At 32.3% G+C, this 25441-nt stretch overlaps 3 protein-coding genes across 3 annotated transcripts; 2 read left to right on the plus strand and 1 right to left on the minus strand.

Annotated features, from left to right (window-relative positions):
* The first annotated feature begins 4229 nt into the window (after positions 1-4229).
* LOC109802025 (14-3-3-like protein A) lies at positions 4230-7273 on the plus strand. Its single transcript, XM_020363216.3, has 5 exons — positions 4230-4353; positions 4838-5342; positions 5433-5555; positions 6120-6236; positions 6960-7273. Exons 2-5 carry the CDS (start codon positions 4857-4859, stop codon positions 7011-7013), a joined length of 780 nt encoding a protein of 259 aa, XP_020218805.1. The 5' UTR covers positions 4230-4353; positions 4838-4856; the 3' UTR covers positions 7014-7273.
* A 3984-nt stretch (positions 7274-11257) lies between these two features.
* LOC109802063 (glycine--tRNA ligase, mitochondrial 1) lies at positions 11258-15313 on the plus strand. Its single transcript, XM_020363271.3, has 7 exons — positions 11258-12246; positions 12691-12885; positions 12969-13193; positions 13757-13816; positions 13945-14025; positions 14110-14515; positions 14829-15313. Exons 1-7 carry the CDS (start codon positions 11290-11292, stop codon positions 15059-15061), a joined length of 2157 nt encoding a protein of 718 aa, XP_020218860.2. The 5' UTR covers positions 11258-11289; the 3' UTR covers positions 15062-15313.
* A 3620-nt stretch (positions 15314-18933) lies between these two features.
* LOC109802552 (heparan-alpha-glucosaminide N-acetyltransferase-like protein (DUF1624)) lies at positions 18934-25170 on the minus strand. The gene is made up of 14 exons (XM_020363955.3): positions 25011-25170; positions 24628-24887; positions 22153-22290; positions 21900-21981; positions 21583-21659; positions 21241-21350; positions 20807-20921; positions 20560-20676; positions 20364-20455; positions 20162-20228; positions 19996-20074; positions 19815-19906; positions 19498-19641; positions 18934-19354 (listed from the first exon to the last, which is right to left on the minus strand). The coding sequence occupies exons 2-14, from the start codon at positions 24841-24843 to the stop codon at positions 19328-19330; spliced, it is 1356 nt and encodes a 451-aa protein (XP_020219544.1). The 5' UTR covers positions 24844-24887; positions 25011-25170; the 3' UTR covers positions 18934-19327.
* Positions 25171-25441: the final 271 nt, after the last annotated feature.

Consider the following 25441-nt stretch of genomic DNA (forward strand, 5'->3'; position numbering starts at 1 on the left):
CCCAAAAAGCAGAACGGCCCGTTCTAAAATCAGAACGGCCCATTCTCAATCTCAGCAGAACGGCCCGTTCTCCCTCCGGAACGGCCCGTTCTCCTTGTTGGAACGGCCCGTTCTGGGCCCGTTCCCAACCTAAAATTTTAGCTTATTTTTAATGCTCAGAACGGCCCGTTCCACTTTCGGAACAGCCCGTTCCGAGATACTCAAATACCCCTAATACCTTTATAAAATTACGAAAATGTCCTCAGTAATTACAGAAATGCCATTACTAATAAAAATATCCTTTTAAAGAAATTGGGGTGTTACAAATGGAACTACAAAGATAAAAATGAAACAGTAAAAGAAATAGATGAGAATGTAGAACTACCAACTTCAAGGCATGTTCTCTAGTTGAGTTTCATAATCAGTTGAAATTAGATACTTTCACAATAGCAGATGAACACGATAAAGAACAATTAAATGCAATTGCAGCCATGGTTTTCACCATAGCAGATGATCATGAAAAGTAAGATTAAAAGTAGTTGCAGCCACGATAATTCGCTGGCCATTAAGCATTGACAAAAGCAATAAAGACTTGGTATCTCACTAGTGCGTGAAGCAGTTGATACGAGGTTGTTATAGTTTAATTAGAAATTTTAAGTTTGAGTTATATGTATGCTACTGCCTTAAATACCTTAAAAAGAAAATTTTATCATTTATAATAATTCTGCGTAGTTCGAATAAGATAACTTTTAATAATAATTTTGTTCCTAATTATAAGACTCTTTTAATTAAATTATATTCATTAAGAAAGTGTGTTTAGTTAAAAGTATTGAATTTGTCAATAATTTAAATCATTTTCTTAAAATTATTTCTAACATCTTTTAAATTAACCTTTTATTTTTTCACTTGATCATTTTGCAATCTAGGTAATTAATGTTTGAAAAATCTTAATGAGGGATTGAGTTTTATTTAATTAATCTAGTTAATTAGATATTATAGAGAATATATAATTATTAGACTCAATATTTTAGAAGAGAGTAACAAGTGAAAGTAGAGGATCTTGTACATAGTGTAGAGATAACAAAAGGTATTTGATGTTTAAGAAAAACCTCGTAAAATTCAGGCTGAATGCACACGTGAGATGTGAGGTCGACAAAAGCAAGCATATCACATACAAATGCTTTATGCGCTCCAAGTCCAACCAACGATTTCTTAGCATCCTGCCACATTTCTCCCATCAAAGGATTCAAAATATTTAACAATCAAGTCATTTTATGTTATAGTGATTTTTTTTTTTGTTCGTCCTTAGAGTATCCACCGCCGATAGCAGTGACTAATCTCCTCGCTACGTTGGAGGCACCTCAAAGGGTGGGATAGCTGGCCCCAAGATTTAACGCGACTGCATACCCAATGCAGGATTCGAACCCTTGACCTTGTTTAAGCGTGGATCAACCCCTACCGCTGAACCACACACTTGGGGTTTGTTATAGTGAATTTACTTTGTAGATACCGGTACATAAATGGATAATCATTAAAAGAAAAGAGAATAACCATTTTTTTCTTACAGCAGTTTGTTAACGGATAATATTTTTTTATAGTCATTTTTTATTTTATCATCTATAATATATATAAATTTTCTGATTATAGTATTTAAATTTTGTATTCCAATTTTACTATATATATATAGAGCTACGTAATAAAATTATGGTGTATATTCAATTTAAAATTCTTGGATATGTAAGTAATTTTATTGTGTAAAGAGAATTATTTTTTTTTATCAATGACATAAAATTATGGTAAAAAATATAGAAAAATTTGAGATGTCATTATTTAATGCTAAAGTAAACTTTAAAAGATGAAAAGTCAAATACTATTGATGAAAAATAATATTAATAAAGTATAATATAGATTTATTTTAAATATAGATGGTAAATGGCTTCACTATAACTAATCTACACCTAAATCCCTATAAATATGTAGTGCATGTAAAGGACCACCCTATATACGTACTTTCCCATATGTTGTTACCCTACTTATGCATTCATTGACTTTGATAGAGTATCATTTGTATACTATATAATTAGTTAAAGTCAAAATGAAAAAGAAATCCTAAATGAAAAAATACATCCGTTCTGTTATTTATAGTTGAAAAAAAGGAGAGGGGGGGCGGGGGTTATTTAAAAACAATGCTAAATTAGGTGATCCATTAAATGACGTGATCCATTAAATGATATTTATTTGTAGGAAACAAAACAAATTTGTAAAACACAGTAAAGTTTATACTAAATTTGACAAATACACATACTTTATCATAGTAGGTGAACTTTTGTTTTAAATGTGTGTATACGTATTTAAAAATAAATGAAAATTGGCTACAATTTTTTTTAGTAACTTTTAACAATTAAATTGGTCATTATTTTACTGCTTAGATTATTGATTTTTAATTTATAAATCCATTATTGAGATAAAAATTAATTTTTGAATAAAAAATAATATTTAAAATATTTTTAAAAAATATTTTATGTATTAAAATATTTTATTTACGTCTTACAAAAATGGTTTCTTTGCAAGTAGAGTAAAAAATAAAATATTTCTTAACATGCTTAAAAAATATATAATTACGAACATGTTTATATACAAATTTAGGTATTTCTCTAAAAAAACTATTTTTTTTTAAATAGATAAGATACTTTTAACTTATATCTAAATAAGTTTTAAAAGCTGATTTTATATGTGTATTCATATATATAAAAAAAAAATATTTTTTTAAAAAAATATTTATATATAATATTACATCTTGTGTTATCTTTGTCTTGTCTCTGATTCAGTCAAGCGGGCGAGAGAAATTCCTTGACAGAACCAAAAGATAATATTCATGTCTTATATTTAAATAATCAAACCTTTTTAATTCTAGTATAAAAAATATTGTATAAATTATAATAATAACAACAGCATTTGAATTTTAAATCGTACATATATTACACTAATCTTTAGTTATTTGACGGAATCTAGTGATTATAATTGCAGCAAATATGTACCATCCTAACCAACGTTTTTTTTTGTTTTTTGTTTTTTTACCATTTATGATTTAGGTGAAGTTAAAATCCATTTGGTTCATAGTTTCTCAACATGAAAAATACTCCTGTTCAACAATGAGTTGTCTACCAAGATGTATATATCACTTTAATGAGCTCGTCGTAAGTAATTCAAATTAATTTAAATAAAAATATCATATTTTAACCCATAATAATATTTTCTAAATTCTTTTTTATAAGTCACATGTCATATCTTGTCTTTTTAAAATTGATTTACAAAAATTTATTATTCTTTTTTACAAACCTCACATATTATTCAAGAAATAAGAAAAATGCAAACACGAGTCCACGCATACATTGTCAAAAAATATTAAATTAAAAGTAGTATATAAATATATATTTTTTAATCAGAGTATCCTTTAATCAAAATCAATAACTAATCTTTGAGATACTAAAATCAATTTAAATAATTGATCTCCGTAAAAAAAATATATTTTCCTATACTCATAAACTAGGACAAACCACCAATTACATGCTTGTAAAACAGTTGTATTTGTTAACCATTTCATACTATATCAATAAAATTAATGTTTAATTATCTTTTTAATCTCGATAGTCTTATAAATTTTACATTTTAATGATTATAATTAAAAATTTTCATTTTAGTTCTTATACACGCTTTTTTTCTTCTCTTTTTAATTCATATAATTTATTTTTATAAAAATTAAAAAAAATGTTTATATAATTATAGAGACTAAAAAAAGTTATATAATTATAAGAACTAAAAAAAATTATATAATTATAAAGATAAAAAAATGATATTCCTAAAATAATTTTTTAATTATAAAACTAATTTTTTAAGAAGTTAGAAAAATAAAAAATAATTAAAATCAAAGTTAATATACACACCAATGCATAATAAAATAAATTATAGTATATTAAATATTACGGAAAAATGACACATTAACCCAATAGAAATAGAATAAGAAACAGAAACAGAAGGATTTTGATAGTAAAAAATAAAAATAAAAATGAATAATTTAAAAATAAAGTAATTTTGCGGGTCGAGTGAAAACGCGGGAATTGAGAAAGACAGAAAAGCAAAGAGACACGAAAAGCATGACGTATGTCAGCGTGAAGTGCGAGGCAATGGGTCCCACACACCACAGCACCCAACTCACGCTACTACAAACGGTCAACGCTTCCCACTTTCCACGGAATCTCCGCCACCCACCACGTGTCACACTCCTATTGGACCTCACCTCTCCTATATCTTAGCCTCCCTTTCCCCATCTTTTCCCCATTTCCATTTTTTTCTAAAATTTTCTCTCTCCTTCAGGTTCGCTCTCTCTGTCTCTCTTACATCACCATTTCTTTTTAGGGTTTCCATTGCGCCTTTTCCTTTCTCTATTTTGTTCCTCCTAGGTTTCATTTCATTCATCCAGATCTGCATCTGTTTCTATGTTTTCATTTTCGCCTTTTTTTTTTTTTATTTCCGATTTCTTCTGCTTGATTTACCTCATTTGCATCTCGATTACGCTGATTTCAATTTCATCATCTCTTTAAATAAAACGAGAAACAGATCAAGATTCGCTAAATGCTGAATTGAGTAAAAATAAATAAAATGATTAGTCAATACTTTAACACATAGTCAGAGAAATAACTAGAAGAGAAGTGTAGAAATAACACGTGATGTGGAAAGACTAAAGAGAAATTGAGATGAAAAAATGACAGGTGTTAATAAAGTATATATATATAGAAGAAGAAGAGAAGTGTTCACGAATCACTTGGAGATTGCCTAATATTGGGAAATTTACTTGTAGGATTAGGCGAATCTGAGAAATGGCGGCAACAGATTATTCTCGGGAGGAGAACGTCTACATGGCGAAGTTGGCGGAGCAGGCTGAGCGGTACGAGGAGATGGTGGAGTTCATGGAGAAGGTTGCGAAGACGGTGGAGGTTGAGGAGTTGACGGTGGAGGAGAGGAATCTTCTCTCCGTGGCTTACAAGAACGTGATTGGGGCGAGGAGGGCTTCGTGGAGGATCATTTCCTCCATTGAGCAGAAGGAGGAGGGTAGAGGCAACGAGGACCACGTGACCGTTATAAAGGAGTACAGGGGCAAGATTGAGGCTGAACTCAGCAAGATCTGTGATGGGATTTTGAACCTCCTTGAGACCAACCTCATCCCCTCTGCTGCAACTCCCGAGTCCAAAGTCTTTTACCTTAAAATGAAGGGTGATTACCATAGGTACCTTGCTGAGTTTAAGACTGGGGCAGAGAGGAAAGAGGCTGCAGAGAGTACATTGCTTGCTTACAAATCGGCTCAGGTAGGTTGCTGTTTATGTAGCTTTTATGGAATTGTGGTGGTTACAAGTTGCTGTGTTGCTCAAATTGAAATTTGTTTTTGCTTGATGCAGGATATTGCTCTTGCTGACCTGGCCCCCACCCACCCGATTAGGCTTGGACTTGCTCTCAACTTTTCTGTGTTTTATTATGAAATCCTTAACTCACCAGATCGTGCTTGTAACCTTGCCAAGCAGGTATATCTCAATTGTTCACCCATGAAGAAATTATATATACGTGTTATAGAGTGTAGACTTCAGTCTTTGATGACAGTTTGCTGGTAAAAACTTGTAATTTTTTTGTAGTCAACCAGTGAGGCTCAAGATACTCTATCTTGCTACATGGAAATTTGTCCTGTCCATCTGCTTTACTTTGCTTTAAAATAACTGTTTTTGAACCAAACAAGTGAAATTTGCTTACAAAAGTCACAATGAATGTAATTTGGAGACTGATATATTATATCAAATGCACTTGTATAATATTAGTTATTTTTGTTGAAGAAAATTGTAGGAAATTAGCTCTTTGTTAAGAGATTGAACTTAGCAATTTGGTACTCTGATTTCAATACTGTCGGTTCCTTAGTCAATTTACGTTTTTCTTTTTTGACAATATTGATGTATTATGGTGTTTGGTGCTTCCCATTTGTGTTATGAATTATGATGGGTGTAAAGACTATATGATGTGTTTGTTTTTCTTCATGCATTGTAGTCTCTATTCTGCTTTCTCTTTAGTGATTTGTGAAAAATACTTAACTCTGGCAGGCATTTGATGAGGCAATTTCTGAGCTTGACACATTGGGTGAAGAGTCATACAAGGATAGTACATTGATCATGCAACTCCTCCGTGACAATCTGACTTTGTGGACATCAGACATCACGGTCTGTCTCTCTCTCTCTTATTGCTATTTATACAGTTATATAGTTATACTAAATGTTTCTTGATTTGCGATTGACTGTGGACTTTGAAATAAATTTTTTTCTTGGTACATTGCTTAATCCTTTATTTTTTATGTCTACTCTTGGCTGGACGAAATTATATTGTAAAGGAACAAGCCATCATCAGTAATTCTTTAATAAGCTGAATACCGACAACAAAAATCTTTCATTGTAAGAGTCAAGCTAACGAAAGTTAGGAACAAATTTAAACTTGTCTGCTTGTAATTTCTTCTAATTGTCCAAGCTCCAATACTAAGTACTCTTCCCTTTCCTTTGGAGCGTCTTTTTTGTTTTTGTTGGTGCCATGTAGTACTGTAGGAGTTAGGCTTTGAGCTTTTGTTAATGGACTAGTTTAGTTTTATCCTCATACTTGCTGAAACAATGACAGAAACAGTTGGCACATATTCTTGACCAATGTCCATGTCTAATGCATTACCCCAACCATGCTCTCTTTTGCCGTTGACAGCTTTCAGACATGATTTTTGAGTAAGGAGTGTGTTCATAAGAATGCGTTAGAAAGAGTGTTATTAATTACTCTTTTAACATATAATGTTGGAGTTGGCTTTTTTTTGTTCCTCTCTATCAGCTTTATATTGATTTGTGGTGATATTATTTTTTCTGGTTTTTTTTTTTTTTTTATAACTTGAATGGCCTTTGATATCTCAGGATGATGCTGGAGATGAGATCAAGGAAACATCTAAGCAACAACCAGCTGAATAGGCGATGGGCAGTTGTAATGTGGTAGTTGATGTGATATGTATTACCCTTAATATAGATCCAATGTGGCTTGCCATTGTAGGATTGTATTAATGGATTTCATGATTTCAAGTGCGGGTTGCGCTTGGGATTTACAATGTTTCAATGGTTCGTGTATGTGTTTTATTGATGAGAAGAATGTGGCTTGGTGGTTTAGTGATTTACAATTTTTTTGTTGTTGTTAGTGTATGAATGCATAGTGTTCTTGTGAGGTTTATTTTGCATTTAATGGTGTGTTTGTTTATACTCCTGAATCACTTGCAGTGCACAGCCGGCAAATATCTAAACTTTTATAGCAAAATCAACCATCTTGGTACGGGATTTCTTTTTGTTTATAGCCCCGAATCACTTGCAATAGGATTCTAAGGTAGACCGCCTATGATGGTGGATCACCATGTGCCACAATTAATGGCCCAAGTTTACATAAATATTGTGCACTCTCGACATCGTAGCACTATTGTCTCTTCTCCCCAGCAACCACCCCCCCCCCCCCCTCTCCTGACCGCTGTGCTACGCCACCGAACATGCACAAATCCTCCAACCGCCCAAAGCCCTCTTCCTTGCCGACAAACGCCCCATACATGGTGCGAAACCTGCGCATTTGTTACTTTCAGTGATTTGTTTGTGTTGTGTTGGCTGAAAGACTAATGGGCTTTGGTTTATCTGTGCCTCTTAGGTTCACGAGAAAGGTGCTGTTGTGGCTAATAAAGAGATTTACAATAAGGATACTTGGAGTGCAAGGCTTTGGTTATTATGTTTAGATACTATGATGTTATATGCCTGCTTTGGTTGCGTTATTTTATTTACAACCTTGGACAAAAATGGTTGGGATAACTAGGGCTTATGGTAAAATGACTTCTACCTGTTTGATTAAAAACTTGTATGAAGAAATGGAGCTGCACATTGGGATGTCTAATTCGATTGCTTCTGATGTTCATGGGAATGATAAGTTGGAGTTGTAAAACTAGGTGTTTGATGCTGTTTTGGTTCATAATTTAATGGTACAGATGATTTACAATGGGACGGAGGCAGTGGGCTTGGAGGGGTCGGTGCACGGTGATCGGTAGCACTATGGATGGTGTACAATGGTCCGACATTGAGGGATTGTTGAGAAAGGAAGATATGGTGCTGGTATAGCAATATGAAAGGTGCATCATAATAACATGACTTGATTAATCTAAAAATCAATGAGTCCGTTTGAATATAAATTAAAAATATTTTTATGAGTTTGTCTATTAAAAATAAAAAATATTTTTTAATAGAAAGATTTTTAAAAACACTTTTAAATTTGTATTCAAATATATTTAATAACTATGATGCATGGTAGACAACTTATAATGGTTGGCCACCTTAGAATTCTTCTCACTGCCAAATTGAGGAAAAAATGTTTAACTTTATCACACATTTTTTGAATTTTTATATTACATTAACTTAATTAATTTATTCATTTAAAGGGTTTTTAATTAATGTATAATTTATTATCTTTATTAATCATAAATAAGATATTTGCAAGTATTCTGAAAAATAATTTTTGTTCAGTTAAATACTTGTTAAAAACATTCTTTTTAAAAATAATTGTTTAAATTAAATTTACATTAAATTAATTAAAAAAAATAAATTAAAAGCTTTTTATGCAATACTTTTTGACACCTTGGTTGAAATTTATTATTGAAAATCACATATTTTAATTGACCATGCCTCTTATTCGATGACACTTCCTTTTGATTTTATAATTTTTAATAATTGTAGTTTTAACAGATTTTAAATAATAAGTGGGTGTTTGTAATATTAAAAAATGTGTTGCTAGTATTTTTGTGATTATTTACTCAATAAATCATTTTATTGAAACATTAATTTTTTATTAATGTTATTTATAATTATTTGGACAATTCATGGATATAAGTTAATTTGATCCTTCCTTTAAAAAAAAAAGTTAATCAGATCCTATAATGAAAATACTACTACATGAAAAATATAAAATAAATAACATATACACGTCTATATTGTATTATTTTGCATTCACAATCTAATTAAATAATTAAGTTTATCAATTTTTTTATTTAATCAAATAATTTGATGATATTTAGTTGAGTTAATTTATTAGCTATTTTAATCATATATCCAGATTACATAATGAATTTGTTATATTGATTAAAAGTTCATTCATATTTAATTCAAAAGTACAATCTCAACTATACATTTATTTTTATATAAAAATATTTTGATAAGAAAAAGTAGTGTATGTTCTAATAATATGATGGATAGTTATGATGATGACTTGTAATCACAAATCATCTTATCTTAAGAAAAATGTTTAATTTATATTATAATTATTTTAAAGACGTGACAATAAGTTCTAATTGAATAACCCTTTTATTCGAACATTTTATATAAAATTAAAATCTTTTAATAACCCACTGTACCCAAAAGAAGAAGAAAAAAAAGTTAATCAATTCACTTGCAAGAAGTTGTCTTCCATCTTCCACCGTCTTGACTCTTGAACAACCATGTCTCCATCAGCCTTCCCAAGTCTCCAATATCTCTAGTCATGCCCATTATCCACCGATGCAACCACGGTTACCATTCTTGGTCATCATTGACTCCGTGCCAAATTCAGTTTTATTTTTTTATGAAAAAATTCCATTCTATTCATAAAAGAAAATATTGCGAGTCATCCACGCATTAATTTTAAAAAAAATAAATGTCATTGATTAGCATCTAATTGCTTGCTAACGGTAAAAATACTTTGCTATTTAAAAATACTTTATTATAAATTTCAGTTTTGGACATTTCTTTCTTCTTCAGTTAAAAAATGAAAGTTTTGTTGATTATTTATAATTCAAAATTCATACTTCTCAAAAATCTTGTTTGAAAATTAAGCATATAACGTATTAAATAAGGATTAATTTTGAACAATAAGCATCAAATGACCGTACCTTATTCTCTCTAGCAACTAGCATAAGCATGGGAAGAATTTGGCACAGTCAAATGCTACATTTTCCTATTTATATATGCAATAGTGCGTGTGCCCGTGTATTTCACGGTGAAATATGTCTATTTGTTCTATACATAAAAATATATAATTATAAATATAATAACATTATGAATATTTAAACTAAATTTTAAAAAAAATGTTTATTACACAATTATATTTAATATAATTAGAAGTGTTTAAAACAATATAATTAAATTCAGCAACAGCAAGACCATGCTGATAGTTTTACTCCTTGGTTAATGTCTCCTTATGTATAATGGGTGTTGTTCATGTTAACATTTAGTTTGTTTTTCTGCTTTTATATTTTCTGATGTATATATATAAATAAATAAATAAATAAATAAATAAATCAGCAAGATAAACAATAATAAAATTAGAGAGCGAATTTATATGCATCATCTTATAGGAAAAGAAAAAGGCTTTTTATTTAATTATTAAAAATATTATTTATGTTTATATTTTTTAGTATTCTTTTAATTCTTTTTATTATATTTTTTAATTTCACACACACATATGTATATTATTTCTTTATACACATTTTAAAATCATGTTTAATTCTTGCAACAAATCCAAAACAACCTTGCAGCACTACAGGAACCAATTTTATAACGTGCACATCGATAAAAACAATAACGCACACAAGAGTAAGAATTGGTCAAAGTCAAATATATTAAACTCTTATCAGACTGTAAAACGCTAAATAAATAATTAAATAAAATACATTTAATTAAATTTTAAATTATATTAAAAATTCCAACATATTTCTACTTAGATGATACTCAACATGAACGATTTTAAGTTGTAAAAAAGTGGAGTCAGTTCCCTTTAAAGCCACCTATTGTAAAATACATTAGTTGCTTAAAATAAACTAAAAAAGGAAATAAATATAAATTTGAAAAATGAAAAATTAACAACCATGTCAGTTGATTCAAGCATTTCATGACAACTCTTCTTATTCGGATCAAATAAATTAATTAAAAAAAACATAATTGAAAATTAAGCATAACGTATTAAATATACTGTTTCTTTCTCTCTAGCAAGTAGCAAGTAGCAAGTAGGAAGTAGCAAGTAGCAAGTAGCATAAGCATGCAAAGAATCAACTAGAACCTTCCAAATAGAAGCGAGTGAGGCCCAAGGGAAGGTGGCCCAGGTCGAGGCCCATGCGTCTGAAAAACGCGTTGATTCCAATACCGTTACCCTATTCTCTTGAATGCTGAAGTGAACACATAGTTGGGGTGAAATGGAATGCTTAGACATTTAGTGAGAGTGAGAGCGATAGCAAGAGCAATATCTTCTCATTCAATTCCACTGCCTTTCACATTCCCACACTCCCTATCTTCCTCTCCATTTCCAATGGCCGCCGAAGACTCCCTCCGCAAGTCCCTCGCCGACAAGCTCGCCGCGGTGGAGGCGCAGGGCAACGCGGTGCGGGCGCTGAAAGCCTCGGGCGCGCCCAAGGCCGAAATCGAGGCGGCCATCGAAGCCCTAAACGCGCTGAAACTGGAGAAAACCTCGATAGAGCGGTCCCTGGTGGGCGGGTCGGACACGCGGGAGGCCTTCCGGCAGGCGGTGGTGAACACCCTGGAGCGGCGGCTGTTCTACATCCCGTCGTTCAAGATCTACCGCGGCGTGGCGGGGCTCTTCGACTACGGCCCCCCCGGGTGCGCCGTTAAGTCGAACGTGCTGGGGTTCTGGCGCCAACACTTCGTCCTGGAGGAGAACATGCTGGAGGTGGACTGCCCCTGCGTCACTCCCGAGATCGTCCTCAAGGCCTCCGGCCACGTCGACAAGTTCACCGATCTCATGGTCAAGGACCAGACCACCGGCACCTGCTACCGCGCCGATCATCTTCTCAAGGATTTCTGCAACGACAAGCTTCAGCGCGACCTTTCTCTCCCTGCTCATAAGATTTCCGAGCTTAAGCACGTGCTTGCCATGCTCGATGACTTCTCCGCCGAGGAGCTTGGGGCCAAGATTAGGGACTATGGGATTGTCGCTCCTGAGACCAAGAACGCACTGTCTGAACCCTATCCCTTCAATTTGATGTTCCAGACTTCCATTGGGCCCTCTGGCCTCAGCCCAGGCTTCATGAGGCCCGAAACTGCGCAGGGGATTTTTGTCAATTTCAAGGATTTGTATTATTACAATGGGAACAAGCTTCCTTTCGCTGCTGCGCAGATTGGACAAGCCTTTAGGAATGAGGTCACACTTTCTTTCTCAATTCTCCTACATCCTTTCTAAATTAAGCTCATTTTGAACCTCTTTCGTGTGCTTCGAAAAACTTTCTCCAAAAACTTTTTTTTATTTATTTTTTCTCAACCGCTTCTGGATAAATTCATTCAAACAAGCCCTAACCTATTGACATTTTTAGTAACGCCTTGGCTGGTAGCTTTGGTAAAGAAAAAACAATTTTTATTAATGTCACAAATTAGAGTGTTTTTGTATTAAAAAGGATTAAGTTATCATTCCGGTAAAATGGTATTCCCAACGTATTTTGAATTTTTAAATAATTTAATTAGAATGTGGTGGTGATATGATATACTGTACCTTGAAGGCTTGAACAAATGCCCTTTGTAATTACTTGTCGGAAAATAAACTTTATACTAATAGTTTGCGGAATGGATTGGATTGTGTTTGAGTGTATAGATATCTCCGCGACAAGGGCTTCTGAGAGTGCGGGAGTTCACGTTGGCGGAGATTGAGCACTTTGTTGACCCGCAAGATAAGTCTCATCCCAAGTACCCTGAGGTTGCTGACTTGGAGTTCTTGATGTTCCCGAGGGAGGAGCAAATGTCGGGTCAGGCTGCCAAGAGGATTCCTCTTCGCGATGCTGTTTCCAAGGTTGGTTTGGTTTCCATGTTTGAACTTATAATGGTGGTTTTTGAGATTTTTTTTTCATATTTTCTGCGGTGTATTTTGGTCAGGGTATTGTCAATAATGAGACTCTTGGTTATTTCATTGGGAGAGTGTATCTTTTCTTGACGCGTCTTGGTATCGACAAGGACCGATTGAGGTTTAGGCAACATCTTGCCAATGAGATGGCCCACTATGCTGCTGACTGTTGGGATGCTGAGATTGAGTGCTCCTATGGTTGGATTGAGTGTGTTGGAATTGCCGATAGATCTGCATATGATTTACGAGCTCACTCGGTAACCCACTCTGTAAAACTCTAATTATAATTAATGGATTCCTTGTTGCAACTATAGCATAATTCACAATGTTTTCCTCATTTCAGGACCCTTTTGCTATAAATCTGTTGACAATGTTTGTACATTTTATTTAATAGCCTAAAATACGTTTACCTAGTTGAAGAAAGTCTTTTCTCAATCAACAAACCTCCTTCATGTCTAGGTTTCAAATGGATTTTTTTCTTTTTAAGTTAAATCAAGCAAAATATAAAGAGGTATTGCAAAAATGAAGTTTTTGGTTATCATTAATCATCCCTGGAGCTTGTTTCTTTATCACTTAATCATCTCTAAGTTTGGTTTTAAGTGTCTGAAATTTAACTACAATTTGGTTTGACTAAAAAGTAATACTTTCACTTGAAATTAAATTACATTTAAGTTGAGGAATGACTATGTTTTGATGGAGGTAAAATGTATTTTATATAGTATATAGTATATAATATATAATATTAAAACAGCAAAGGAAATTCTAATCTTATAATATGATCATTTCTGCATTCTCATAATGTTGGTATTTGATATCGCAGGATAAAAGTGGTGTTCCACTAGTGGCTCATGAAAAATTTTCCGAACCTAAGGAAGTGGAGGTACTATTTAATGCTGAATGTGTTGATTTATTTATGGTTTACACATGACTGGTCCCTTCAACTTCATGCACGACCTCAAAAGTCTTCGGTTGTCATTATTGGTTGACTTGTTTTGTACATTGTTTCAGAAATTGGTTATAACTCCAGTAAAGAAAGAGCTGGGTCTGGCATTCAAGGGGAACCAGAGAATGGTGGTTGAAGCACTTGAGGTAAGTAATGGTGTTTAGTAGTACCAACAGTTATTGTCAAGAGGTGCTTACATTACTTTTGACACATGGAATCTTCTCTGGCAGGCAATGCCTGAGAAAGAAGCTTTGGATATGAAGGCTGCTCTGGAGTCAAAAGGAGAGGTGGAGTTTTTAGTGTGTACACTTGAGAAAACTGTGACTATTAAGAAGAATATGGTGACCATTCAAAAGGAGAAAAAGAAAGAGCACCAGCGAGTTTTTACACCATCTGTCATTGAACCTTCATTTGGAATTGGACGGATAATTTATTGTCTCTTTGAGCACACATTCTACACGAGGCCAAGCAAAGCTGGGGATGAACAATTAAATGTATTCCGCTTCCCTTCACTTGTAGCCCCTATTAAGTGTACAGTTTTTCCACTGGTTCAGAATCAGAAGTATGAAGAGGTCGCTAAATTAATTTCCAAGTCATTGACAGCTGCTGGAATTTCACATAAGATTGACACTACAGGTATGTGGATAAAATATAAGTTCCCTTTGATATGTAAAATATACCTACATATAATGTTAATTAAAATTTTGGAGGTTTATATATATATATATATATAAGAAGAAGAAGAAGAAGAAGATTCATTAAGATGAATAGAGGAAAATTTCTTGGAATTTGGGGCCTTGGAATATATTAGATCATCCTTTCTATGAAGTAGGCTTTGCTTTTGGCTTTTTGCTCCTGTTGAAGTGTTATTTTCTTGATAAAACTGTCAAAGGATTAAACTTTATATTTTATTTGCTATTGTTTATATTTTTTTTAAAATGTCAAATAGGTACATCAATTGGGAAACGGTATGCAAGAACAGATGAACTTGGTGTACCCTTTGCTGTCACTGTAGATTCAACATCATCGGTGACTATTCGGGAGAGGGACAGCAAGGATCAGGTGCGTGTTGATGTGGAAAAAGCTGCCACTGTTATTAAGGAGGTATCTGAAGGCCAGAGGACATGGGAAGATGTGTGGTCAACTTTTCCTCATCATTCCTCTACATCTGCAGATGATTGAATTTTATTGGTCACCATCTAGGTTGACTCATCAGAGTTTTCTGTTGCAAAATTTTGTGTTGTTTTCTGAGCAATGAATCAAACTACAGGGATATTACTAATTGTCAACTAGATACCCATTTCTTTGTTTAATCAAGTTTCTGCAACATTTACGGTAGTCATATCATAGGTATATGTATTTTGATAAATTTCTGGTTTGCCAATTGCTTCTCGGGGTTTTGTCATAATATATCAGGTTCCGAAGATTACTTAATACTAATGTCTCTTATGCTGAGGTTTTTAGGCTATGTGGCTTAACCTAAAAAAGAAAATGTTTTGCTTGTGTTATGTCTGAAATTGGTCTATTAGGCACAAGCAAGTGATTTCATATCAGATCTCAATGTTGATAATTCCCAAGCGTAGTAGTGATTTCATATCTTGCCGGTTTAAAACCTATAACACTATTTCAGTGATTTGTCCAGATTTTACAAGTGCCTAAGCATGGTAACAATTATTGTAGTACTTTCTTTTTTCTGTTTCTCATTGGTTATTTCTAAATTAATGGATATGGATAAACTCCCAAGTAGAATTCGTTGGGTTGCATAAATGTGAACGATTTTTTAACATTAGTATTTGACAAGTAAATTAAGCAATTACATCTAGTGGGAAAAGTAGGTCCAGTTATATTCAGTAACCAACTGCGGCAACTTAAAAAAATTGGTGGGTGCACTGGAATAGGATAGGATACTGTTATTCACGCCCCTTCTACTAACTTTGATTTAAATAATTTTTTTTTTTTATATGAAGTTCAATTCATGATATTTAACGTATTAATTATTTTTAGATTAAATTTAATTAAAATATTTCTCAATTATAATTTATTGTAAAATATATGTATTTTAATTAGTATATTTAAGTTTACACTCTTTTTTTTTTTTCTGAGAATTTAAAATAAAATTAGCCCCACCTTTTCACCTACCCCGTCTTTCAAACGGTTAAACCCTCTTCTCACCATTCACACTCACTCTCCTCGCAATACACATTCACAGTGGAGGAGGACGAAGACTCGCAAGTGATGCCATGAATTTATTTTGCATTTTGTTTTGTTTTATGTTATATTTATTTTGTAATGTTTCATTTTCACTCAAGTGTCAAAATTAACTATATTAATATATTATTAGTAACTCAAAACTTTATCACTATTGATAATAATATTGATATTGATGTTGATATAAGTTGACACATGTACTGACATTGATAAATGGTGAAAGGTTGTTTGAATTTTACCATTCGTAACGGAAACAAGTTTCTATTCTGGATTTGTATTCTATGGAATTTTCGCTCTGTATGGTGAATTGATGTCCCCTATTTTCGTTTGTATTACAAGGAAAATAAATCTTCGTTGTGTATTGATCACAATGAAAACGTATTTTTTGTGAAAACTAAATTAAAAATAATAATAATTATTATCATTTTAGTCTCTATAACTTCATCAATCCTTTTAAAATATTTTATATTAATCTCTGTACATACTATTTCAGTTTCTATAATTTCATAATTATTTCTGTTTTCTGTTTTATAAGTTTTTTTGTTTCTATCATTTTATAAGCTTTCATGTTTTTGTTTCAACATTTTAAATAATAATAAACTTTAAAGAATTTCAAACCTGGTTAAAACCAGAAGCTATTTTAAAAAGTATCTCAAAATCATTAGTTTCTTTTTTAAAAAATGGTTTTTCTGCCTATTAGTAAACATAAATTAGTTTCTATTTTTCTTAATTTCTATAAAATAACATTATTATTTTACATTTGAATCACTTTTTTTTATTTATTATTTGTAACAAACTGACCTAACAGGGTCCTTATTACACAACTTTGATGAGTGGTATGGACAAAGATGCTCAAATTGGTTAAATGATTTAGTAAAAATGACCCAAACATTATGGTTTCTAGTTGTAAATTGAAATTGGAATTCATCTGATAGAGCTTTATTGAATCTCTTACGAAGTTAGAAAGAAGCATTCTTGATGTAGTAGTGTCAATCACTTACAAAAACATTCATGTTACCATACATTTTGTAAGCAATTACCACCTTATATTGGTGGAGTGATGTTGGAGCGTTGAAATGAGTGATGTTAAATTATTAGATAGTTTATATAATTTGCAACCACATGACTGGTATGAATCATTGTTTAGTTGTTCATTGAGCTATCAACTTTCACTTTTGCATGTAATGTCGAAATCCATCAAGTCCTTCCCTTATTGAACTGATGTGTTGGCCTAAAACAATTGGTAATATCAAAGATACGTCTTATGGGGAAAGTGTTTATCATACATCGTCCTTATAAAACATTTTGAATTAAATATATTTTTAATTTCTTAAATTTAGGATTTTTTATATTAAATACGTTTTTAGATCATGAACTTTTGTCAATTTTTGTTTTTAGTCCCTAAATTTTTGCTAATTTTTACTTTTAGTCTTTAAACCTTTTCTTCTCTTAACATTTTAATCTTTGGCATAAACAAAGTTTGTTTATTGAGAAAACTTAAGGATTAAAACCAAAAAAATCAATTTTTAATTTAAATGATAAAAAATAATTTTATCTTATATTTAAATTTTTAAGGATAAAAATATATTTAAGTCAAAGATTTTTATAGTAATGACGGATTAAAATTTATTTTATATGTGAATTTTAAAATAGTTACTATAAAAATCAAACAATGATTAAATAATGTAAATTAAAAAAAAAATTAAAAAAGGCTGTGGTTCTTCACTATCACCCTTCTATCCTTTCGTTAGGATTGGAATTAGAGTAATAGTGGCCAACCACTTAAAACACTTTTCAACCACAATAAAGCCCAAAGCACTTATCACTTACTTCTATTTTGCGTCCACGTGATAGCCCAAAATGATTGGCTTCCTCCCACTTCTGGGTTGGCAAAAAGATAAGATCCATTAAGGTTTTGCTTTAAGACACTTTATCTTTGGCATTTTTTTTTGTCGACATCTTTCGCATTTTCATATTTATTTTATTTTTTGGTCTGCAATGGGCCCCATGAAATCTTTTTTATTTAAAAAGGACATAGTCCCCATCTGAAACGAGTATCTAACAGGGGATTTTGTTAGAGGAAAAAATAGAATAAAATTAGAGCACAAGTGTAACTCATCCAAAGTGATTAAATTAAAAATGACAAATCAATCCGATGATTGAATGAAATCTAAGTCAAACCGAAAAGTTATCCAGATTAATTCAAAATATCAAATTGGTTCGGATTATAAAAAAGCTGCAAATTCAATCATTTATTATTATTATTATTATTATTAGGTTTGGTTTATGTTGTGAACTTTAAATTTTTGGTAAAAGATAAATTTGTGTATTTTATATTGTTGACAGACATTTATAAAATTGAATGCTTTATCAGTTAAATTTAACATAATGTGTTTTAAGTTTAATGTAATTTAGTATTTATAGTTATTTTAATAATAAATCTAATAGTTTGACCCAAATCAAATTAAAATTTGACAACAACAAAAAAAACTAAATACAAACTAATTAAATTTGAAAAAAAATAGAAATAAAATAAATATTTCATTCAATCCAATTTATGCAAACCTCTAGAAAATGAGATAACTGGATGATGGAACATGAATTTTGGCTTCCGATCGCATTATTGGTGAAAAATGATTTTCCATTCAATTAGTGCAAGTTCCAAATAAAGAGACTATGCAGGGATTTAAGTCACGTTCATAGAAATGTGTTCGTGTTTGTATCTGTCTTAACAACCTTGGCACCAAGTTATTTTTCGAGTTTACTGCATTAAGTATTAAACTTAACTTTAGTCTTGTTCCAGTTATTTAAGGAATGCAATGTGATTAAAGAAAGTTGGCTAGATGTTCTTGACTAACAGTGCTGATAAATATAAAACTAAATTGTACATCAATAATGTGTCAAATGTTGTGCTTGAAATATATAATTTCAAGGAAACAAATTACACATGATATCGCAGTGGAACTATAAACAAAAGCTGCTCTCTATATATAGAAAGGTTATGCCAATGTAGCTTCTCTAAGATATTATATGCATCAACATCCATGCAGGTGACACCATCATAGGATTAGAGGAACATGATTCACACGTTCTTCAACAAAAGACTAGCTCCAAAACTTTGGTTATAAACCAACCAACACCGCATGGTAGCTGTTACTTTCAGACACAGTGGAACAGAACGGGTATCACTGTTCTTACTGTATATAATCTTTATCCAACAGAATATCTATGTGCCTCTCTTCAAGTACCAACTCCAATTAACTTGAGCTGTGATGAGAAATTGCAGCAGATTACACTATCAGCATGTGAAGAATAATATACACTTGCTTGTAAATTCTCAAGTCTTCAAATGTCATAATAGAAGAATATGGTTAATATTATTAGAGCCAGATTAAGGTTAGGAAAGTTACAATGTTATTGTGAGGACTTCCCCAGTAAAATCCTTGGAGGAAGATTGGGAAAACATTGCAAGCTGCAAGGATATAAATCATTAATGCATGCATCCCCATCCATTCCATAACTATAGTCATGCGTCTATATCCCCATACATCAACCTGCAAGGAAGAGAAAAAATTAAGAATTCATCTAGAATAAGATCAAAGAATGATGCTATCTTAAGCAAATTTAGTGAGAACCAAAAACTGAATGATAATCAAAAAAAGGAAATCATGCAACATTCAAGTCAATACTAGTACACAGCTATAAAGAAAGAAATTAAATATCTAACCATGACATATATTCCGACAAAGAGGATGCCCGCAGCACCAGCAGTGACACACATGTAACTGAAGGAATAGAGCACCTTATTTATATGCATTCCTACAAGGAGAACCACATCAATATCTACAAAGAATATCAATGTGATTGGTACAATGCACATGTAAGAAATAGTTTATGAGAATGCTTACCAAATAAGTCCAACACAAGGCCAAAAACTACAAGACAAGATGTTGGGATCATCCAGTATATGATTCTCACTCTGTGGTCCTGCATGCAGCAACAAGGAAACAACTGTGTAACTTACAATCAAAACAGGTAAACGATAATTAAAATAAAAAATAAAAAAAGTATCACCTTAAAATGCACAATAATATGTCCGTAATGCAAGCCAATCAAGCAGGTAACAATAGCCATCACTGAACTGTAATTCCACAATGGACATAAAATTAGAGACAAGAAGGAAAAACACTCGATTTTAAAGGACTAGTTTGGCATTCAAACAGTAGTCACATTCTTTCTCTTTTACCCCTCATTGAGAGTGACATAGTGACCTCACCTTAGAATTCCTTCAGGATCAAAAGGTGCTTGACACCAAGCAGGAGCATCAGGAGGTAATGGTCCATAGTCAGGAGAATTAATACTGCATTCCTATTGATCACAAAAAAAAAAGTAAGGTAACATATTTATAAAAATGAAAAAGCAACAAGAACTAGCATGTTGAGTCAAAAAACTGTCAATAAAGAGGATCATACAGGCATCCTTGCATATATCGGTCTCCTATACAAGTGTTGTATACCCAATATTGTACGATCAATCATCCCAACAGCATTGCAGGCTGGTCCAGTGTCACCCCTTACTCCACATTTAACCTATGCAAATATATAAATATAAATTTAAATATAAATCCCGTTTTAAAACAATACTAGAAGACATATTATTCACAAAATATCCATAAACCTACAAACAAAGAGAAAAAAAACAGAGGACATCAATACTCACTGAAAATGTCTTAGGCACTGAAGAAGGCTCTGTTGATATTTGATACTCCCAATCAGGAACGTATAATCCATATAGGAAGCAAATATAAAGGAAAGAAATAATCAAAGCCACAGCCCTGTTACAGACAAACAAATTAACAAGGCATGGCCATGGTGGGGGAAAAACAAGAAACAAATAAAAACCCAACTAAAAAAACATGATTTGAAACACAAGTTCAATGGAAAAGGAGCATTTAAGGACTTATCATGAACTAGTATTGCATTGCCAACAGAATATTGTTGTGTAAACAAGATATGGATATGTTGAAAAGCCACTCACAAAATAAATAAACAAAACTAAGTAATTGAGATTCATGCTAGTGTCTCCCTCCAGGTTCAATGGGTTCGTCAAACATCAAATAAGAAACAAAAAGTTCAGAGGAAAATTAAGCTTACCACTGGTATCGATATTTCCTTAATAGGGATGGTCCTGAATTAACAGATTCATCATCCCTCTTGAGCCATATTTCACATAGTGCTGCAAGCAAATATGCTATCGCAATTCTCTGATATCCAATAAAGAAAACAGGGAATGGAAATTAACATACATGAAAAAATATAAACAGATAGCAACAGCAAAAACAAAGTATTTGGTAGTTAACAGTTAACTTTTGTTTTTAATTTGTGTTCAAATTTCTCGTGAGGGAAAAAAGTTATAGCAGTCACTTGCATTTGATGCTTCTCATTTACAACTTTTCAGAAGGAGAGGCAAAGAAAACCCTTCTGAAGAAAGCATACCTGAAGTATTCCCATCCATCGTATCTGTTTCATATCCACTCCATATGTCAGATCGTTCACGCGATGGATATAACCTCCTGCAGAAGTTTAATTTTAGATTTTAGACATTTTAAAGAAAAATGTATAACAAAATGCAAGTTCTCAGCACCTACCGTGCATATTATATATACATTTATAAATTATAAAATCTATCCTGTGTTCAACATTCAATGTTTTCAGCTAGGCAATCATTAAAAAAAAACAAAAAAAAAAAAAAAAAAAACAGATGCCAACAATTTAACAAAGCTTAAAATTTAGCAAAAGGTTCAGTTGAGCACCTTGAAGAAAAAGGCCTAATGCGAGAAGCTTGAGAGCCCGTAAAGATGCTTTCTTAGATGCAACTACTTTGCAAGACAGTTTCTGTTGAAGAAAAAGAGTAGGTAGGTTACATGGACCATTTATAATGAAAGTTCAACAACAAATTATGCTTCTGCTTACATGATATAAAAAAATTGCATTACTATACAACATTATCACATCTGTTTTTGCGCTATACTTGGTTAATTTATACAACAGTTTCAATTGAATTACCTTGTAAGTGAGTGCAAGCGAAAGACCAACAATAAAAAGGAAAAATGGCATGACATAATCAGCTAGTGTTAAACCATTCCATGGGGAATGATTGAGCGCTGGAAGGAGTCCGCCAGCATCATCAACCAGTATCATCAGCTGCATCAAGATTGATAAATTCAGTTATAAAAAAATGCAACAACTTGGATTAATCTTAAACTATAGGTCATTGCAATTTCATTTTCATCTTCATCTTCATCAATGGTTTGATCATACTTCGCATCAAGTAGCAATACTTAATACTATCACATGTGTGCACCTAACACAATTAAGGCTAAATATGACAACTTATCTAATCAAGTCCAATTTTATTAGGCGCACCAAACAAGGTCTAAAGAGTAAAGACTATAAGAATTCTATATAGATAATAATTACTTTACAAATGTCACAAGACTATGTAAATTCAATGATTTAATAATTTCTTAGACTTCTTATTCAGTGACGCATATTTGCCAACAACAGCATAGGTTATGCATGTCGCTTCTTACACGTAAATGTGATCCAGTGTAGGATGCTGTTTTCTAAAGCGAATGGCAAGCATTATTTGCGTTTCTTCGTCATTTCCAATTCATAAAGTAATACAAAAGTAAGTCATAGTGGTGACCAGTCGGTGTTAAATCTAACCGACTGCACGTTATGCCACCACTCTTTGTACGATGCATTAAAACCAATTAATATTAATTAATAAACGAACTTGAAAACATGAATTTGTTTATGATAAGCAATACACAATTTCGGATTAACCTAATCCATTTATATTATTTTATATTTTATTAAATGAAAAGAAAATTGTCATGCGTGAAAAGAGGTAAAACTGAGATCGAATCAGCACTGATTTTTGCCAAATCTGATGTTTATTATCTAACAGGTTTGAGGGTTGCCTAAAATGCGCAACAACCATCATTTATGAGAGATAATATTTTTTTTTTCTTGTTTAGAAGATTGTGATTTTTTTTTGTTAATCATGATTCAAGAGTAAAGGAGGTTAAGATCCAAACCCCTTTTTGGCTTGTAAACAAGTATTTTTATGTTCCTTTAGTAATCAATATAGATTTTGGGAGCATCTTTTTTCTTCTTTTTTTCTAAAATTACACATATTAATCTACATACAAACAAAAGTAATTAATTGGGAAGGAAACCTAATAACAAGAGGCCGTTAGAAAACAGGAAAGTACTTAATCGCTTGGGAGTTGGGATATACTGTTTACTTCTCAAATCAATAAGTGCTCAAATATGCAATTGGGAAAAAAACAGATGAAATCCATCTACAATTAGAAGCGTAATTAAATTAAAAAATATTTAATATGCGATAATAAATTCAAGAATAATGATAAAAGTCAATGGACAGTGTGATGTAAGAAAATGCAGAGATGTTATGATTTTAAAACAAAGAAAATAAATAAATATATATATACACTATATAATAAAAGAATATTGTGATATTTTTTTCGAAAGGGCAAGTAGCCGTAGTGCTGTTTAAATGGACGGCTCTCCAAAAGACTAAAGAGAAACAACACAAACTCTCTAATAAAAAGATGGGGATTAAAAAACAATTTTAGAATTACTAAAAATTCAATAGAATAAGATAATATTTTTGTTAAAGAAGAATAAAAAGTAGTAGAAAATATTTGTGTTAAAAGTAAAATGTGCGAATATTAGGATTTTTACGGAAAGAGGCTAGTAGCCGTAATTCTATTTATATGGAAGGCTTTCCGAACGACAAGGGGTGAGTAACAAAACAATATCTCCGAAAAAGGAGAACAAAGTCACAAAACGAAACAACGGACGGTAACACCAAACGCTATTCTTTTCTTCAAAGGAAAGCAACATTACTTTAACACGTGCACACTCTTTCGAGTTTGGATTCTCCCAGGAGTCAAATTGAGATGACAATTTAAAGCCAGAAAATTAAAAAATAATTTCCAGGAATCTCTCCCTTTACCTCCACACCCGAAAATTCTAATCCCTATCAATCATACTGTATTCGGATACCTCCTAAGAACTTCAACTTAGTTTTGGTAAAACTGAAAACCAATCCAAACACAGCTTAAATCTTCCTGCCATAAGCAATAACCAATTTTAAATTAAAAAGAATCATCACGGGTGGGTGAGTCAGTACTCATGATTAGGTCTATTGAGAGGTGCGCATTGCGCAACAACCTCATCACTTGTATTATAACATTTTTGTACTATCACCGAGTCCAAATCCAAGGAAGGAAAGAAGAAAGGACCAAACGACGTCGTTTGGCTCCTTCCAAAACTCTCGGCAACGAACCATGCCATTTCTAATAAAAACAAATCTTAATTAATCGATTAACGGCTTAAAAACTATGCGTCCGCTTTATTAGGCAAAATAATTAATTTCCTCCTTATTTTCTAAAAACAGAAAGAAGAAAACAAGAAAAGGAAAAAGAGGAAGAGGATGAGAGAGATTACCGCTACGGTGAGACCACGAAAAACATCGAGCGAAACAAGACGCTGAGGTTTGTTCTGAGGTTGTTGGTGTCTGGACGAGGATGAACGTTGCTCCTCAATGTTGTTAATGGCTTCTCGATTAACAGTGGCAGATCTTGATTCAGAGATCTGGTTATGAGGAAGCGCCATCTCCACATCATCATCATCAAAGTTTTTAATAGCCTCGTAACTCGCCATCTCTCAAATCAACAATGTCTTCCACTGCAAACTCTTGCCACCATCTGCACATACACATACATAGATACATACATATGAATAAATGTTACCATAAAACAAATAATAATAATAATCAGTGTGTGTTGAAGGAGAGTGAGTAAGGGAATAAGGAAAGAGTCTTATCTTACTTGAAGAAACAATGCAGTAGTTGAGAGGAGTTTCGTTTCGTTTCGTTTCGTTGTTGATGATGCTGTTAATTATTTCTCTTTTCTTTCTCCCTCCCTCCCTCCTTCCACTGTTTCTTGAAATTCTTCCTTGCCTTTCTTTCCCTTGTTACCCGCTTTTATAGGACAACCAAGTGCGACACACAACGCTAACATTTTCGATATTTTGCGTTTCCTCTTTCTATTTTTTCTTTTTTTATTTTTATTTTTATGAACCTAAAAAACCTTCTTTAGATAACATTATGTAACTCCTTTTCAAAAATAAAATTAAAACAGAAAATGAACTACTCCATCCACCTCATCTAATCTCAAACTAATAAAATACCAATAATTATCTTCTAACAAAAATAATTTTAAAAGAAAGTTTTTATCTATTTCATTTTGATTTATGTTTA

This window comes from Cajanus cajan, chromosome 4 (assembly GCF_000230855.2).
Source record: "Cajanus cajan strain Asha chromosome 4, NIPB_CcT2T_4, whole genome shotgun sequence".
Taxonomy (NCBI): domain Eukaryota; kingdom Viridiplantae; phylum Streptophyta; class Magnoliopsida; order Fabales; family Fabaceae; genus Cajanus; species Cajanus cajan.